We start from the raw sequence: 18,291 nt of genomic DNA on the forward strand, positions 1-18,291 counted from the left end.
TCCTCCTCTGACAATTTGCGACTCACACTGCAATGTCTCCTACTGGCTTGTCCTGGGGGTTAGCTCTGCTAGCCAGTGTGCCTTCTTCTGGTGAGGTCTCACCGCCGCCACTTCTGCTCCTGGACCTGTGTCATTCCCAGGACCACAATGCCCTCTCCAGGACACAGCCCTTCAGCTCTGCCACACTCAGTGCTCCCCCCTTCCAGGGGAACTGCAGTCCACTGTCCAGCCACTTCCCCAAGTGGCAACTGCAGCCCAATGTTTGGCCACTTCCTCCACGGCACCCCAGTACTCCAGGCCCCGGCCCACAGACCCTGTAGATAGCCATCACTTGCTGCATCCCCTCTGACTCCTCAGTAGATTTCCCTGGGCCACTTCCCCGTGGCCTCAGCCTGCAGATCCCTGCAGCCCGCCAGGAGCTGCCTTTAGCTCCCTGGGTCTCTGCCTGCAGCACTGGTCGGTCCAGGGTGCTTTCTGCCTTCAGCCTGCAAGGTAGCCAGTTCTCCCCCCTCAAGCTACAGGGAGCAACTGAAGCTGCTCTCTCGTCTGCAGCCCTTCTTATATGGGCCAGCCCAGCCCTGACAGGCTGCTCCTCACAGCCCCTCTCCGATTGGCTGCCTGCTGCGCAATCTCCCTAGGTCTCTATTAACCCCTTATGGGCCAGTGTGGGGCAGATGCCCCATCACACCTCCCCACACACATTTTACACCCCGCTGGTTCTCAGTCCCAGCCTTTCTCTCTGGACTCATCCAATCTCAGTGCCCCCCTCAGCTTTTTGTCCCAGTCCCTTTGCCCTGCCAGTCCCAATTCTCCTCCCACATCCCAGCTCCTCCTCAGACCTGTCTCCCTTCTCCCTCCTTCCCACTGGTTCCAGTCTCCCCCCAGCTCCTCATCTTATCTCAGTCTCCCTGCCCACCCATGGCTCCCAGCCATCACCCTCCATTTCCCTCCCTGGTTCCCAGCCTTGTCTTCTTGCCCAGCTTGTCTCTGGCTCCCATTTGGCTCCCACTCCCATCCTTACCCAGGCCCAGTCTCCCCCCGACTCAACTCCCAGTATCAGTTTCTCCCTCCCTCCCCCTGCCATCTTTGGAGCGCGGCGGAAGCTCCCGAGAAGTGGGGGGGCCACAGGCATGCGGACCGGGGCCCCGCCCATGCTCCACCCCTGCTCTGCTCTGAGGCCCTGCTCCCCTTGGCTTCTTCCCCCGGGGTTCTGCCCATGCTGCACCTTGTCTGTCCCCCACTCCGCCTGTTTCCCTGAGGCCCCCCTGCCTGCCGCTCGCTCCTTTCCAGCTCAGGGGACGGGGCGGAGAGGCACAAGCGGCAGCTGGAGGGGTTTGGGGGGAGGGAATGGAGAGGTGCAAGCAGCAGGCGGGGGGGGCCCTCTGGGGAAGAGGCCAAGTGGGGCCTTGGGGCACAGAGGGGGTGGAGTGCGGGGGGGGGGAGCTTTTGGGGAGGAGGCCGAGCTGGGGCTGACATGGCGATATAAGAACTTGAGCCCTTTCTATACCAGCTCTTCCACTCTTGCTGCACCATGTTCCCCTGATGCAAGTCCCAAATTATCCTTCAGGTAAAATCCCCCATCCAAAGCCCATCCCCGGCCAGGGCAATATCCGAGTGCTGTCATACGCAGGGGCTTCCCGTGTTTGCTCTTATCTTGGCTTGCTGTGGGTGACTGCTCTCTGCTCACATTTACAGGAAACCACTCCTGCCGCATCTCAGGGCCTGTTCTGTCTTTGTCACGGTCAGATTTGCACCCACGTAAATGGGGGGAGAACTGATTCCAGCAACTTTACAGAAGTAACCCGGCTTCCTCTCTTACATCTTCTGTACAAAGTCCAGTTCTTATTTACCTAACTACAACGTTAGAAGTGCCCCACATCTAAGCATTTCTCCACTCTCCATTTGTATCTGGCTGTCCAGTTTATCTACCTGCATGTCGAAAGTGCCTGTCACTGAAGGCTCTGGCTCCATTTGGGAATAGCTCAGACTCATCTATCTGTGCAGCCAAACTGGTGCTGACCCCTCAGGCTGGACAAAGGCAAACTATAGAGACAAGGTGGGCGAAGTAATAACGACATCGTGCATCCACTGTGGGAAAGGGACTGAGAGGCTTTTTCCATTGGACCGTATGAACTGGAACCATAAACTCAATGAACATTAAATCCCACCAAAGGAGGGTAGATCCATCCCCATCATTGTATCTGCTCATTCTACTCCACACCTGAACATAGCCACTGTATGGACAACATACCCCCATATCTCAATGTCTGTGCTTTGACCGGTTAAACTTTTACCCCCAATCAGGGAGATTGCAGATTATGTATTCCTTATGCCACCAGCTCCTAACCGAATTTCGCACCCCTTGATAATCTGTACCTTATTCCCTGATAACCAGAAACTTCTGTGCTTGAACTCTGTACCGTTTCCTTTTTATTTCAACATTATCTTAATGTAACCCTTCTGCCCATCAGAGTTGGCAGCAACAAGGGCCGGGTTCAATATCTAGGGGGTCCATTGCAATAGCACAATGCAAACCGGCTCGAGCCCCCACCCCACCTGGGACAAATATATACCACCCCCGCTGGGCGCCTCCAAGAGGCAATACTTCCCTTCTCGCAAGCACATAGTCTGAGTGTAGCAAAAAGCCTTTTAATAACAGAGAGAAACAATGTGGCATTATGTTGGGGAAATGCCACCAACAGGATTCATAACACAACCCATGAGCAAAAAACCCACTCCAAGCAAATTGGGGCATGCCCTTTTCCCTTTGGTTCTTGAGTCCAGCAACCCCAAATCACCCAAAGTCCCAAAAGTCCAACGACCCAAAAGTCTCTGTCCCTGGTCAGGGCAGCCCCAGAGTTCGAAAGTTTATCTACAGAGCTTTGCCTCCCAACCTGGCTGGAGATGGGGGCAGAGGTAAGAGGCACCTTACATGATCTGAAGCTGACCGCCCCACAGCTCCATAGGCCTTCGCTCTGCTCCGCTCCGCCAGCCGCCCCACGAACTGCTTCGCTCAGCTCCGCTCCCCACATGCAGCTCCCGCCGTCCAGCCATCCACGAACCGCTCCGCGCCCCACCAGCTGCTCCCGCTGTCCTATGAACTGCTCTACCAGCCTGTCCACAAGGCACTCCAGCTGTCCCACAAACTGCTCCACAATAGATCTTCAGGCTCCCCCACTACTTAACACAACACTCAGTGATTTCAGCTCTTAGTCAGTTCAGCTCTTTGGTGAATTCAGCTTGTAGTAGGGAAGCCTCAGTGCTGGTGCACCATTAGCCCAAAGTGAGCTCAGCAGCCTGTAACTAGATTTCTAATGAAATCAAAATTAGCTCTGATATTCTACAGTGGAGAGAGGAGGAAGTGCAATTAGCATGTAAGACCCTCACTAAGGGGCCCATGCCACCAAGTATTAATACTTGTCCCCAGCCTCTCTCCATTCACAGAGTTTTGGAACCCATGGCCCTTGCCTAGCGAGTGCTATTCAGTTGATGGTGAGTCCCTCCATCATAACAAAAGGCCAAGTACAGTTCCAAGCACAGTTCCCATAATCAGGGTAATAACAATTTATTCTTCCTGCCCCAATAACAGAGACACTGGGGATCCCACAGCAGCCAAAGTGACCATTTGGGCAGCTATGGCCTCATTCTAGGCAGGGTGGGTGTGCCTATGCAAATGAAATTGGCCCCTAAAGTTCTTTTCCACAACTTGCCACACCTCACCACCAGATGTCAGGGTGGAGCTCATCCTGACTCTGCTTACATTAATAAAATTATTAAATCTTTTCTTGGACGAACTTTTGTTCTAGAACACTGGATTTATGGCTTGTTACAGCCGTCTGTAACCCATTGACCCCCTTTTGTCCTATGACTGAAGAGGTGTTAACGGGCCACGCTATGCTGAATGGTCCCTGACAATATGTGCTAACGACTTACCCTAAACAATCTGTTCCACCTTGCATTCTGCTCTGAGGCTGGGAATTCCTTTCCCAGACCCGACAAAGAGCTCTGTGGGGCTGGAAAGCTGGTCTCTCTCTCACCAGCTGAAGTTGGTCCAATAAAAGATATGACCTCACCCACCTTGTCTCCGTAATATCCTGCCCCCGACAGGGCTACAATTACACCGCATAAAGGCAAAGTGTGTTAATTAAGGGTTTCAGAGTAGCAGCCGTGTTAGTCTGTATCCACAAAAAGAAAAGGAGGACTAGTGGCACCTTAGAGACTAACCAATTTGTTTGAGCATGAGCCTTCGAATGCATCCGATGAAGTGAGCTGTAGCTCACGAAAGCTTATGCTCAAATAAATTGGTTAGTCTCTAAGGTGCCACTAGTCCTCCTGTTCTTTTGTGTTAATTAAAAGCGGCAAAGAGTCCTGTGGCACCTTAGAGACTAACCGATGTATTGGAGCATGAGCTTTCGTGGGTGAATCCCCACTTGTGCCACTACCAGGCACTAATGGCTGAGTTAGGGCTCTTGCTGAATGTGGACAAGGCTTGGACTCTAGCTAGCTCTTGCTTTGGCCGTGTGGGTTGATTCTCCAGTGCCTTGCACCCTGATTGATGATTAATACTACCGCTGAGTGGATGTGAAATGCTACCAGATTACAAAGGAACACGATATAATTGTTTGTTCCTAGCACAATGGCGTTCTTGTCTATGATTGGGGCTCCTGGGAGCTGCAGGAATTCAATAATAATAATACAATCGTCTTGCAAAGGTGTAAATGATGATGCAAGGTGCAAGACTGTGGAGAATAAGGCCTGGTGTCCGTTTCCCTATTCATTCCCACTCTTATTTACTTCTAGGCCTCCTTTCAGGATACTTCATTACAAAGCAGCAGGAATTGACCCACAGGTAAAGCCGAACTTAGACTTCCCCCCTGTAAATCTGACTTTTTAAAATACTCCCCTCCACGTCCCAGCTTTCTCAAAAAAGACACAGAGCCCCCCAGCATTCCACCTGCCACATCTCATCCCTGGGATGGGAATTTTTGGGAAGTTTGGTGAAATTCAGAGAGAGATTTGAAAGTTACAGTGTCTCAAAAGTGTCTCTGTCACTGGAAAATGCCCTAATTCTTTCTTTTTTGAGGGGGAGGTGAACTCATCCTGTCTCCAGAAGGGTTTGGTGTCCAGCCTCCCTGTTTGTTTTATTGGCCTTGCTGGGGGAGAGGTGCCTTTGAGTTGATTTTGGGGTGGGGTGGTATTTGGGGAATTCCCAAGTTATAAAGAGCTGGTTTGACATGCACAGAGAGCACTATTTACAGTAGAAATAACGTAAACATTTATAATTTAAACTGACCTTCTGCTGACTCCAGCCTTTGCTGCAGTCACTGTTGGAGTGAGCCAGCGCTGGGGGTCATGGACAGGGGGAAGGTAAGCAGGGGCGGATCCAGGGGGCAGGAGTCCAGAAGGAGGGCATGGGGGGAGAGGGAGGGGATTGGAAAGGCGGTCGACTGGAGGTAAGGGGCACATCAAGCATTAGCATGGAGTTGGGCTCTCTGATCTTGGACTGTGGGGCTCTGCAGAAGGGGCAAGTGGAGGGGGATGCAGGACACTGGTGGGCCATGGAGGGTGATGCAGGAGACCCCGTGGGCATAGGGTTGCCAGGTGCCCAGTTTTCGACTGGAAAGTCCGGTCGAAAAGGGAACCTTGAAGTGTCCAGTCAGGTATACTGACTGGACCCAAAAGTCCGGTTAGCCAGATTATTAACCCACACCAGCCCCTGCTCAGCCGGGGCTGCCTCCTCACTGCAAGCAGGCTCCTTGTCAGGCTGCAGTAGCTCCCGTCCCAGCCCCAAAGCAGAGGGAGCCCAGTTGGGGGGTGGGGGTGGGAGAGGGAGGTGGAGACAATCCAGGGAGTGACAGGGATGGGGCGGAGAGGAGTAAGTGATGGGGGCGGGGTCTTGGGGTCCGGTTACCAACAAATTGAAAGGGGGTAGAGAGTGTGAAATGTGGGCAAATGAGAGTGGGCATGGGGGACATGTAATGGATTGAAGGGGTCTGGGGAGCCATAGAGGGAATGTGTGTGTGTGTGCGGGACAGATGTGTGCAGGTAGGGACTAGAAGAGATGTGGGTGGGATCAAGCAGACAGCTGGAGGAGCAGATAGAGAGGAGGGAAGAATAATGGGGGAGATGGAGGGATGCTTGGAAGAAGCCCAAGGGCCTGAACGAGATGGCAGCTACTGGGGAGCATGAGGAGTGGCAGAGAACAGGTGCCTGGGAGATCTTGCCAGGCCACAGGAAGGCCTGGAAAGGCTGGTCATTGCTGAGGGTGGGTAGGGTCCCAGGGTGGGGTGTGCAGGATCACAGTAGACGTGGCCAAGCAGTGCGTGGGACGATGGGACTGGACATAACAGGGAAAGAGCACTGGGGGGTTGAGAGAGGGTGGGGTCTTGTAAACATCTTAAAAATGTCAAACGCTTAAAATCTTCTAGGTATAAAACTTTAAGCATGTAATGTCTCCCCTCGGCGGCTCCCATAGTGCCCTGGCTGGTGGAGCCCCTGATCTGTCACACTCTGCTTCCTCCAAACCACGGAGAGAAGGACGCTGCTCTCTTTTCCCCGCGACCAAACAATGATGCTGCCTTGCAAATGCTCTTCCTGATCAACAAGCCGTCCCTGATGCAGGGGAACAAACAAGACAGCAGAGCAAAGTTAACTCCAGTTACTTTACAAACAGGGAGGAGATCATCAGAGCCTCTCAAATGAGAACGAAATTCTTCTGCTCTGTCTAAGGGGTTTCCAGAGCCGTCGTCTCTGTACTTTATTAGGGCCTGATTCAAAGCCCATGGAGGCCAGTAGAAATCCTTCTGTTGATTGCAGTGAGTTTTGGGTCAGATTCTGTGTGCTTCCTAGCTGCTTCTCTAGGCACCACAGTGACAGAAATAATAATAATAAAGAATTATACTAATTTGAAAAAAATGTTGGAACGTGTTTAAAACTGCAGCCTGTGTTTTTCAGGCAGTATTAAAAACAATGTCTGTTTTTAGGAGACAAGTTTAAGTAGCTGGTGGAGAGTGCATTCTTTTTTACTCCTGTGGGAATTCTGCACCACTGCGCAATGCAGAATTTGTGCAGAAATTAATGTTGTGTGTGCAGACTTTCCTTTTCCCCCCTTCAGAAATGGGCTGCAGAGCTGCTGACTGCCACTATGGGCCGCTGGACCCAGCAGAGCCCAGCTCACAAATAGAAGACACTGCCGGGGGCGGGAGAGGGAAGGAGCTGGAGGGTTCCTGGCAGCCCTGAAGGAAAGAGGAGGTGTGCAGGGAACTCCCCATGAACCCGGGACCCAGCATCAGGCTGTTTCTCCCTCTGGATCCTTGGGCGTCCATGGTAGGTCTCTGGGGCGGAGGGCGCAGAGAAACAGGAACTGGTTGTCATAGGGTTTTTTTTAACTCTCTACTTCTGGAGGAATTTTTTTGTCTGTACTATGACAGGTTTCAGAGTAGCAGCCGTGTTAGTCTGTATCCGCAAAAAGAAAAGGAGGACTTGTGGCAGCTCACGAAAGCTTATGCTCAAATAAATTGGTTAGTCTCTAAGGTGCCACAAGTCCTCCTTTTCTTTTTGTCTGTACTGTTACAGACATACTTACTGACAGGTATTTTGAAATAAATTACCAAAATAATTGAAACTGGCATGATTATATAGTGTTGTTTTGACAAATAAAATATGCAGAATTTTAAAATATTGTGCACAGAATTTCTCATTTTTTGGTACAGAATTTTAATTTTTTTGGTGCAGAATTCTCCCAGGAGTACTTCTTATGCCCCTGGATATTAAGCATCACTCAACAAGGAGCAGACAGATACAATGGCATGTACTGATGGCGGTGCTTATTATTCAGCTTGGTCGAATTAGATTTTTATAATTTTGATGGATAATATCAACATATTTTTAAGCATTTTTTCTCTTTGTATCAATTTACATTTTCATTTACAATTTACATTTACAATTTACATTTACAGTTGCATGAAATGCTGGGGAAGGGTCAGACAATTATTTAGACATTGAGATTCAACAGTTAAGGCTTTATAAACCATGTAAATAAATTGTCAATATCACGTATCAAACTATACAAAGGAAATATCCTTAATTCAACAAATCATACCTGTTTTTACTGTTCATTTGCTAGTCTCTTTGTAACCAGCCTAATTCAAAAGTCTAAATCACTCAGTTTTGACTCTTAAGTTCTCAAACAGCATTTTGCTTACTTCACCTACCTGTACATTTAGATTATTATAGAAGGAAATATATTTTCATGGGTTAGTGTGTGTGCGGTGCAATCAATGTTTATTGACGTTTACCAATAAAAATCTAATCCTTCGAAGCCTACTTACTATAAAGTGGAATTTGTGTGTACGTGTTTTTTAAAGTGTCCTGTTTTCCATGCAGAGAGCAGGAAAGGCAGAGTACTTGAACACAGAGCGAGAACCTGAAGATTAGGTGGCTCTGTCTCTTTGCTAACTATCTCTGCTGTTGGAGGGTGGCCGGATTTTTTGTTTGTTTTTGAGCACTACTGCTATAACAGCCTCAGTTTGTTGGGGTTGCCAACCTTCCAGGATTGTTCTGGAGTCTCCAGGATTCAAAGATTAATCTTTAATTAAAGATTATGTCATGTGATGAAACCTCCAGAAATGCGTCCAACCAAAATTGGCAGCCCTAATAGCTGGGAGCACAGATGTCACAATATACGGTCTCATGGTCTGTCCTAAACAGGAGGTGTTGAGTAAAGAAATCATCTGCAGCTATAGTGCAAAACAAAGGGGCTTCTATGCAGCTTGAATCCCAGCTTTGTCTCCCTTGTTTGCCAGGGGACCACACCTAGTTTGGAACACTATACAGCGAGCAGTGACATCTAGTGGCTGAATCGTATATTGCAAACAAACATTACAAACCCTAGGACAAAATACAACATGGTTTTACAAAAGGTAGATCTTGTCAAACCAACCTGATCTCCTTCTTTGAGAAAGTAACAGATTTATTAGACAAAAGAAACGCAGTGGATCTAATTTACCTAAATTTCAGTAAGGCGTTTGATACGGTGCCACATGGGGAATTGTTAGTTAAATTGGAAAAGATGGGGATCAATATAAAAATTGAAAGGTGGATAAGGAATTGGTTAAAAGGGAGACTACAGGGGATCATACTGAAAGGTGAACTGTCAGACTGGAGAGAGGTTACCAGTGGAGTTCCTCAGGGATCGGTTTTGGGACCAATCTTATTTAATCTTTTTATTACTGACCTCGGCACAAAAGGTGGGAGTGTGCTAATAAAGTTTGCGGATGATACAAAGCTGGGAGGTATTGCCAATTTAGAGAGAGACCGGGATATCCTACAGGAGGATCTGGATGACCTTGTAAACTGGAGTAATAGTAATAGAATGAAATTTAATAGTGAGAAGTGCAAGGTCATGCATTTAGGGATTAATAACAAGAATTTTAGTTATAAGCTGGGGACGCATCAATTAGAAGTAACGGAGGAGGAGAAGGACCTTGGAGTATTGGTTGACCACAGGATGACTATGAGCCACCAATGTGATGTGGCCAGTGAAAAAAGCTAATCTGGTCTTGGGATGCATCAGGTGAGGTATTTCCAGTAGAGATAAGGAGGTTTTAGTACTGTTATACAAGGCACTGGTGAGACCTCACCTGGAATACTGTGTGCAGTTCTGGTCTCCCATGTTTAAGAAGGATGAATTCAAACTGGAACAGGTACAGAGAAGGGCTACTAGGATGATCTGAGGAATGGAAAACCTGTCTTATGAAAGGAGACTCAAGGAGCTTGGCTTGTTTAGCCTAACCAAAAGAAGGTTGAGGGGAGATATGATTGCTCTCTCTAAATATATCAGAGGGATAAATACCGGATAGGGAGAGGAATTATTTAAGCTCAGTACCAATTTGGCACAAGAACAAATGGATATAAACTGGCCATCGGGAAGTTTAGACTAGAAATTAGATGAAGGTTTCTAACCATCAGAGGAGTGAAGTTCTGGAATAGCCTTCCAAGGGAAGCAGTGGGGGCAAAAGACCTATCTGGCTTCAAGATTAAACTCGATAAGTTTATGGAGGAGCTGGTATGATGGGATAACATGATTTTGGCAATTAATTGATCTTTAACTATTCATAGTAAATAGGCCCAATGGCCTGTGATGGGATGTTAGATGGGGTGGAATCTGAGTTACTACAGAGAATTCTTTCCTGGGTATCTGGCTGGTGAATCTTGCCCACATGCTCAGGGTTCAGCTGATCGCTATATTTGGGGTCGGGAAGGAATTTTCCTCCAGGCCAGATTGGAAGAGGCCCTGGGGGTTTTTCACCTTCCTCTGTAGCATGGGGCACGGGCCACTTGCTGGAGGATTCTCTGCACCTTGACGTCTTTAAACCATGATTTGAGGACTTCAATAGCCCAGACATAGGTGAGATGTTTATTGCAGGAGTGGATGGGTCAGATTCTGTGGCCTGCATTGTGCAGGAATTCAAACTAAATGATCATAATGGTCCCTTCTGACCTTAATATCTATGAATCTATGAATCTATTACACAGGAGAATCAAATATGGGTGACATTTTCTAATCCTGCAATGTTCTTGCAAAGATTCCTTATTATATGTGTTGGTTCTGGATAGAAGAACAGCACTCCGTAGCTTTGGGAGGTTTGATGAACTGGATGCATGATTTTTGCTGGGTCGAGCTCACCCAAAGGCCAAGGGTCTGTGGGAGGCTCCCCAACAGAGCCACGTTGCAGCGTTGCTAGTGTGTGTGTGTGGGTGGGGGGGCAGCCATGGAGAGAGCAACCCATTAAGATTCAGGGGGTTCTGTATCAGCTCCTCAGCAAGCAGCATGGCGGGGCGGAGAGGGGGAGCCGCTACTGGTTACACAGATCCTGCTGCAGGAGCTCTGGCCCCTGTGCCGGTCCAGGGATGGCAATTGCAACTGCAGGGCTGGCCTACATCCTGCGCAAAAAAGTTGGAGGCTAGATCCAGCTCCCAAAGTTTCATAGAGGTCCCCACTCCAGCTTTGCCTCAAGGAGAAGAGGGTGTGACTTTCACCTTCTGTGCGTGGATGAGGGGGAAATGCAATAAATATCTCACGTGTCTGTTCTCTTCTTAAACAATTTGTGCCCAGTAAAAAGGCTTGGCTGGCCCTTGTGTTACCGTGATTTCACTCTAATGGAACTGGTGTAAAACTGGAGTAAAGAAACAGCTAATCAGGCCTTTTGGGAAGCTCTTTGTTCATGCAAGTCATGATCAGTAGAGTGTGTGAAGCTAGTTTGATCCTAATCAGTTACTAACAAGAAACTGGGGAGGGGGAGTTGTGATCTGAAATATCTGTATGTAGGTGGGCACTGTTTTCATTGCTGGACACTTGACTTTCTCTAACCATCTCAAAAAAACCAAAACCAAACCAACTAAACAAAAATCCCCAGCCCCAAACCACAACCACAGAGGGTTTTGCAGTTGCAAATGTAATTAATAAGAAACAGGAACGGCCTGCAATTGTAATCAACATTAGCTTTGCTGTAACTGAATCCATCTGCTATTTTTACAGTTAGATAAACTCGCATTTTAATCGTTGGTGTTTATTGGCCTCGTCACATTTGTAAATTACAGTCACAGATCTGGAAATCTATGTAAACAGCAAGCACATTTTTTTTTTTCCAGACGTGGCTTCTGCAGTGACTTTAACTGAGGAAATCATGCTCCCCCAAATGAACGGAAGGCTTTCTTGCTGCTCTCTCCTCCTGTTATGTACTTGTTACATGTCTGCGGCAAGAAATGCAAATACACTGCAAGAGCTGAGCCCCCAGGAGTATTTTGGTAGCTTGCAGCCGGGAAGAGCATCCCTAGTTTATTTTAGTCGAGACGGTATGTATTTTAAATGCGTGGGGGTTCTCATTATCCTGGCTTCGCAGGAGAAATAAGCAACTCGAGGGGAATGTTTCACGTGCTTGTGAGAGGGAATAACATTGTAGCTGTGGAAAAGGCCTCTTTGGCAATGGCGCAAATCAAATGGTCACAGTTCTTGGAAAAGTTGAAACCCTAAATAGTTTGACAGAACACCTCTTAGAGCAGGAATTTACCAAACCCCCTGCATATTCCCGGTGATCACAGAAATGTGAGGAGGGGAGCACTTTCCTATTGTTGTTCCTGTTGGAGGCATCCAACCTGTAGGTTGAGCGGCCTGGGAAGATCCCTGTGTCTTTGTCAGACCCTGTTGCCTTCATCGGCGCTCTGTGTGCGCATAAGGAACTCCTCTTGTGGACTAGCTTGCTGAAAGGGGGTTGTATTTCTCTCCAAAAGTGCCTCCTTGGGGGAAGAGGAAGTAACACTGCCCCTCTCTGTAAAATGGGAAACTGAGGCAAATAAGGCCAGCTTGTCATACCTGTATCTGTGTTGACGAGTAGCTTATGCCACAAGTAGCCCTGCTGAAATCAGTGGGGAAACTTGTGGAGCAAGATACTACTCAGTGCGAGTAAGGGTAACTCAGTCTGGTCCAGAGAGATTAGGTGACATTAGGTTTTGTTCTAGCTACTCTACCTGATAATCAAGAGGACCAGAGATACAGAGAAACCAGCTCTTATTGCCTTGCATAATGACAGGTTTCAGAGTAGCAGCCGTGTTAGTCTGTGTTCGCAAAAAGAACAGGAGGACTTGTGGCATCTTAGAGACTAACCAATTTATTAGAGCATAAGCTTTCGTGAGCTACAGCTCACTTCATCGAATGCATACAGTGGAAAAAGAGACTGCTGAATTGGAATTAATTTGCAAACTGGATACAATTAACTTAGGCTTGAATAAAGACTGGGAGTGGATGCGTCATTACACAAAGTAAAACTATTTCCCCATGTTTATTTCCCCTCCAACTGTTCTGGTAAAGTGCTGGAAATGGCCCACCTTGATTATCACTACAAAAGGTCCCATGTTGTGTGTCATCTGTCCCTCTCCCCCCCCCCCCCCCCCGCCTGCTGGTAATAGCTCACCTTTCCTGGTCACTCTTGTTACAGTGTGTCTGGTAATACCCATTGTCTCATGTTCTCTGTGTATATAAAATCTCCCCACTGTATTTTCCACAGTATGCATCCGATGAAGTGAGCTGTAGCTCACGAAAGCTCATGCTCTAATAAATTGGTTAGTCTCTAAGGTGCCACAAGTCCTCCTTTTCTTTTTACAGCTCTTATTGGTGTTTCAGTTTCTCCAGGTGCCCGTCTGTTTCTGGAACAGCTAGAGAACTCAGTTGGAGCGCTCCAGGACTATGGGATTTCAGTGGTGAAGGTAAATGAACATGTCATTTATTTTCCTAGCTGAGAAATGTAGATGTCTGTTATCTGGTGGGGCCGTAATTCTGATCACATGGGCACATGGGACAGTTCTCCATACAGGTGGTTATGCTGTCACTGTCTGCGTAACAGATGTATTAATGTGTTGACAGCAGATAATTCTCTCTATACTCCAGCACTAGCATTGCGAGGCTGCTCGCTGGGAAGGTGCTGCTGTCATCTGCCCGATCCTGCAGTTGGCTCTCTGCTGGCAAACCCCCGGCTTGCATGGAACTCCATTAAACTCAGTTGGGTTCCATGTGAGTGCAGGAGTCTCCCTACATGGATCATGGCCAGGGACTCCCATGATACATCCCCTCCCATCTCCAGTAGGGGAGGTCATGGTGCATCATGGGCGATGTAGTCCGAGCCCTGCCCACAGAGGACAATGGGAGGCACTATGGCAGCATTTCTAAACGGTTATATTTTCAATATTCAAATTTTGGCTGGAAAAAAAATCTACATTTACTGTGGGGGGGACGGACATTTTTCAACGAGCTGAACCTTTAATCCTTATCCTGAGGCAGGTTCAGAGATGACCTTTTGGCTGAAATTTCACATGCTTGCTTTCAGTTTGAGGAGAAGCATAAAGAAATTTTCCTCAGCCTTTTCTATTAAGACATAAATGTTATCCTACTATGCAGATTAGTACATTGCTATCCAAACATAGTTTGGGCTTCCTATAGGAGTAACTGGGTGAAACTGAATGAAGGTAGCTAAATTATGTTTGTTTGAGAACCGTGACTTGGAATTTCCTGACTTCTGTGCTTGTAAAATCTTATCTGTAACACTGGATCCCATTCACATTATCACTTAATTGCATTTTTGCATATACAGTAGGTTTTAAAAGTTCTCTTTCATACAGTTGGACCATAAAATGCTTCCAACTTTATATATTTGTAGGTATCTGTGCATTGAGATTTATAACGACTTGTTTTACGTACCCAGGTTAATTGTCTCAAAGAAGAGGTATCAAGATACTGTGGGAAAGAAAATGCCTTAATGAAAGCATACCTGTTCAGGTGAATGGAGTTTTATTGCGTTCTAGTGACTAAATAAAATACTGTGGATTGTTTTTTGAAAGCTTCTCTGTTGCAAGGATTTAAGGAAACCACGTCAGCAAGCTGACATGTCAGGCACTGGAAGGATGTAGCAATGAAGGAGACTCTTTCCATCATGATCCTTTGAAACTAGTGGAAAGAGCTCCATTTTTAGATCAGGCCCGTAAGTAGTAGACAAGCTGTCTGCCAGTCCTAGAAGCCTCTCAGATTATCCAGGAAGTACAGGGAGGAACCTTTATCTTTCAATGATGAATCAGCATGGAAGATTCAATTTAAAATTGTGATTTAGGTGAATAGATGGAATGGATACCACAAGTCACTCTTATAGAGTCCTGGAAATGTAAGGCTGGAAGGGACCTCAAGAGGTCATCTGGTCCCCGCCCTCCCCTTCCCATGCCCAGGTAGGATTAGGTATCCCTAGATAGATCATTGCCCTGTAATAGTACTAGACGGGAATGGGAGGAAGGGGTTAGACCATACAAGAGGTGCCTGGGTGAATTTAGTGTGATTTTCTTGACTTTGTTGGAGATAAGTTGCTTGGTGTTATTTTGGAGGAAACAAATATTTATACAAGGCAACTGCAGTCATTTTACACCAAGAACTGGTGTATAAGCGAACACTTTTTTGGTTTCTTTTTTAACAAACCAGGAGGCTGAAGTTACAAGGAATAGAGACGAGAGTCTGCTAGACTGCAGGATTTCATTTGGGGGAAAAAAACTGGACTGCATCTCCCATGGTTATATGACTCCCTTGATGCACTGTAGAGGTTCAGCCAGAGGGCGGACCATGATGCATCATGGGAAATGTAGTCCAGCCAGGGAGCCTGGCCCATGGAGGAGAATGGGGGCATGAGGCACCCAAATTACAACTCCCACGAGGCACTGCATGGCTCAGGACCTATTGACCTGATCAAAAATGAAATATTTCATTTAGATTTTCATGGTGGAAAACTGAAAATATTTGGCAAAAATATTTTGTGAAAATTGGATTTTCAGTTGAAAAACACTTTGATGAAAAATTCCCAGTCAGCTCTACCCTGTGTGGCCCAGCCACCACTAGAGGGGGTCAGAGCACCACTCGGAGTAAGCATGGGTTACATTTGCTCACCACTGATCAGACTCCATACCTGACAAAGGATCTGATCCAAAGTGCACTGAAGTTAATGCAAAGTGGGCTAATTAAACGATTCGTTCTGGATCTCTTGCAGGCTTGTTACATTGAAGACACCACCAAAAGCACCTAAGTGAGTTAGGTGCTCAACTCCCATTGACGTTCACATCCCTTGCACAAGCGCTTTCCTTTTAACTGACCTGCCCCATTTAAGAGGATTCTCTTGTCTCCTCTCAGATGAGCATTTTGGGCGATGTCTGTCTAAAAGATAAATGCACTAGTTCAGCCAAAGGCATTGAGCTCAGTGCAGGAATTATATGGCCTGTTATGCTGGAGGTCAGACTGCATGATCAGAATGGTCCCTTCTGGGCTTAGAATCTGCAAAAAGAATCAGGAAATCATCTACAAGGACGAATAACCTCTATCTTGATTTATGACCTGGTGGTTTGTTCTCTTTCCCAGAGGTAACGTGTTGCTCAGAGAATTCCCCACAGATGCCCTGTTCGATGTGAATGCCATTGTAGCCAATATCCTGTTGTAAGTAGAACGAACATTCAGTGTGAAATCATTTGTTTTGTCTTTTCACTTGTTGCCTGAAGCTTTGCGTAAACATGAACTCAGTACATCCTGGGGGACTATTTTCAACTGAGCTGAAGCTGGCCTCTTTGTTGGTGTAATTTAGCCCTGCAAAATGAATTACGGAGCAAATCAGAGCAGTTGCATCTGCTGCTTCCTGAGGCAGGGAGCCAGAGGTGCACCTGCTCTGGTTTTTGCCTGCAATTGTGGGTGAAAACTCTCTGGTTTCTTTTGAAGAACGCTGTAAATGAAATTTTTATGTCTTCTCAGTGCCCTCCTCTTTAACGAAGTTAAATATATTACAACGCTGGTGGAGCTTCAGAGTCTAGAAAATTCTCTGAAGCGAAGATCAAATGTCGTTTTTGCCTATGTGCCAGCAATTGGAACACCAGGTAGTAAAATCAACCTTCCATCTTAATATCCCTTCAAGAGCTTTTTCTGTTTTTTGAGAAGATCGTGCAGAACTGAGTTTCTGACCTAGATCTCCAAACATCTTGGTTTCTTTTACAAAACGATGCAGACTCTACTGAAATGCATGCAAATTAGTCAGGCATATATTTTTCTTGACGCCGATTCCTAAAATCTGGCCCATAATATTTAGCACGGGTGAGGGAGTGGACTAAGAATGTATTAACTGGATCAATTCCTTTTTTTTTTAGAGCACAGAGCAGTAATGGAAGCTGCTTTTGTACATGGGACTGCTCACCAGTTTGTTTTAACCACAGAAGTGGCGCTGTTGAAGACCATTGGGTGGGTATAACCCTCTGAGAAAGGGTCTCATCTGAACTGCTTATGCTGTTGGGTTGGTTTGGTCACAGCCCCCCCGGTGGGAAGAAGTGCAGACCCGGGTTTTGAGCGATCCATAAGTAGCCCCGTTGAAACAAACGAGACTACTCTTGGAGGAGAGAACTCTTTGCTGTAAATGTAGCAGAATCTGGTTGTTTGCGGTCGGAGGAGCAGACGTGGGTGAACCAGGTTAGTTTCAGTAGAGCTAGCACAAGCTTTTGCCCTTACGTTGAACTGAAAGTGCAGCTGTGCTCCGAAGACTGAAAAAAGCATCTGGGATGGCACATTGGCAGCTTCTCACTGATTTCCCTAGCAAATGAAGTCACTTTACCAATGAAGAGCTGGTTTTTCTGACTGCCAGTCCCGCAGTCATCCCGGTGTCTGAGAGCCAAACTTTGTTCTTCATGACTTATGTCTTTTCCTCCTCAACTGGCTGTGGTGCTGTCAAGGTTCCTCCCCCACTCTGAACTCTAGGGTACAGATGTGGGGACCTGCATGAAAAACCTCCTAAGCTTATCTTTACCAGCTTAGGTCAAAACTTCCCCAAGGTACAAAATATTCCACCCTTTGTCCTTGGATTGGCCGCTACCACCACCAAACTAATACTGGTTACTGGGGAAGAGCTGTTTGGATGCGTCTTTCCCCCCAAAATACTTCCCAAAACCTTGCACCCCACTTCCTGGACAAGGTTTGGTAAAAAGCCTCACCAATTTGCCTAGGTGACTACAGACCCAGACCCTTGGATCTTAAGAACAATGAACAATCCTCCCAACACTTGCACCCCCCCCTTTCCTGGGAAATGTTGTATAAAAAGCCTCACCAATTTGCATAGGTGACCACAGACCCAAACCCTTGGATCTGAGAACAATGAAAAAGCATTCAGTTTTCTTACAAGAAGACTTTTAATAAAAATAGAAGTAAATAGAAATGAAGAAATCCCACCTGTAAAATCAGGATGGTAGATACCTTACAGGTACAGGAATTAGATTCAAAAACATAGAGAACCCCTCTAGGCAAAACCTTAAGTTACAAAAAAGATACACAGACAGAAATAGTTATTCTATTCAGCACAGTTCTTTTCTCAGCCATTTAAAGAAATCATAATCTAACACGTACCTAGCTAGATTACTTACTAAAAGTTCTAAGACTCCATTCCTGGTCTATCCCCGGCAAAGACAGAATATAGACAGACACACAGACCCTTTGTTTCTCTCCCTCCTCCCAGCTTTTGAAAGTATCTTGTCTCCTCATTGGTCATTTTGGTCAGGTGCCAGAGAGGTTACCTTTAGCTTCTTAACCCTTTACAGGTGAGAGGAGCTTTCCCCTGGCCAGGAGGGATTTCAAAGGGATTTACCCTTCCCTTTATATTTATGACAGGTGCCCATCTCTCAACCTGGATGTTTTAAACCCCCAAATTTACAACATTAAACAACCCCTGAAAAGTCAGAGCA

At 46.7% G+C, this 18,291-nt stretch overlaps 1 protein-coding gene across 7 annotated transcripts in view; it reads left to right on the forward strand.

Moving 5' to 3' along the window:
- TXNDC16 (thioredoxin domain containing 16) overlaps positions 1–18,291 on the forward strand; it is an 82,550-nt gene that overhangs the window by 10,562 nt on the left and 53,697 nt on the right. For 2 of the 7 annotated variants that reach the window (XM_073350120.2, XM_073350119.2), the window contains 8 exons: positions 4,801–4,849; positions 6,476–7,326; positions 11,653–11,856; positions 13,163–13,263; positions 14,256–14,329; positions 15,941–16,015; positions 16,325–16,446; positions 16,714–16,804. In XM_073350120.2, coding sequence (XP_073206221.1) covers positions 11,688–11,856; positions 13,163–13,263; positions 14,256–14,329; positions 15,941–16,015; positions 16,325–16,446; positions 16,714–16,804 — 632 coding nt within the window. In that variant the 5' untranslated portion in view covers positions 4,801–4,849; positions 6,476–7,326; positions 11,653–11,687. The remainder of the gene's footprint in view (positions 1–4,800; positions 4,850–6,475; positions 7,327–11,652; positions 11,857–13,162; positions 13,264–14,255; positions 14,330–15,940; positions 16,016–16,324; positions 16,447–16,713; positions 16,805–18,291) is intronic. The other 5 variants (XM_073350126.2, XM_073350125.2, XM_073350127.2 and 2 more) reach the window with 4 other exon arrangements.

This window comes from Lepidochelys kempii, chromosome 6 (genome assembly GCF_965140285.1).
Source record: "Lepidochelys kempii isolate rLepKem1 chromosome 6, rLepKem1.hap1, whole genome shotgun sequence".
Taxonomy (NCBI): domain Eukaryota; kingdom Metazoa; phylum Chordata; order Testudines; family Cheloniidae; genus Lepidochelys; species Lepidochelys kempii.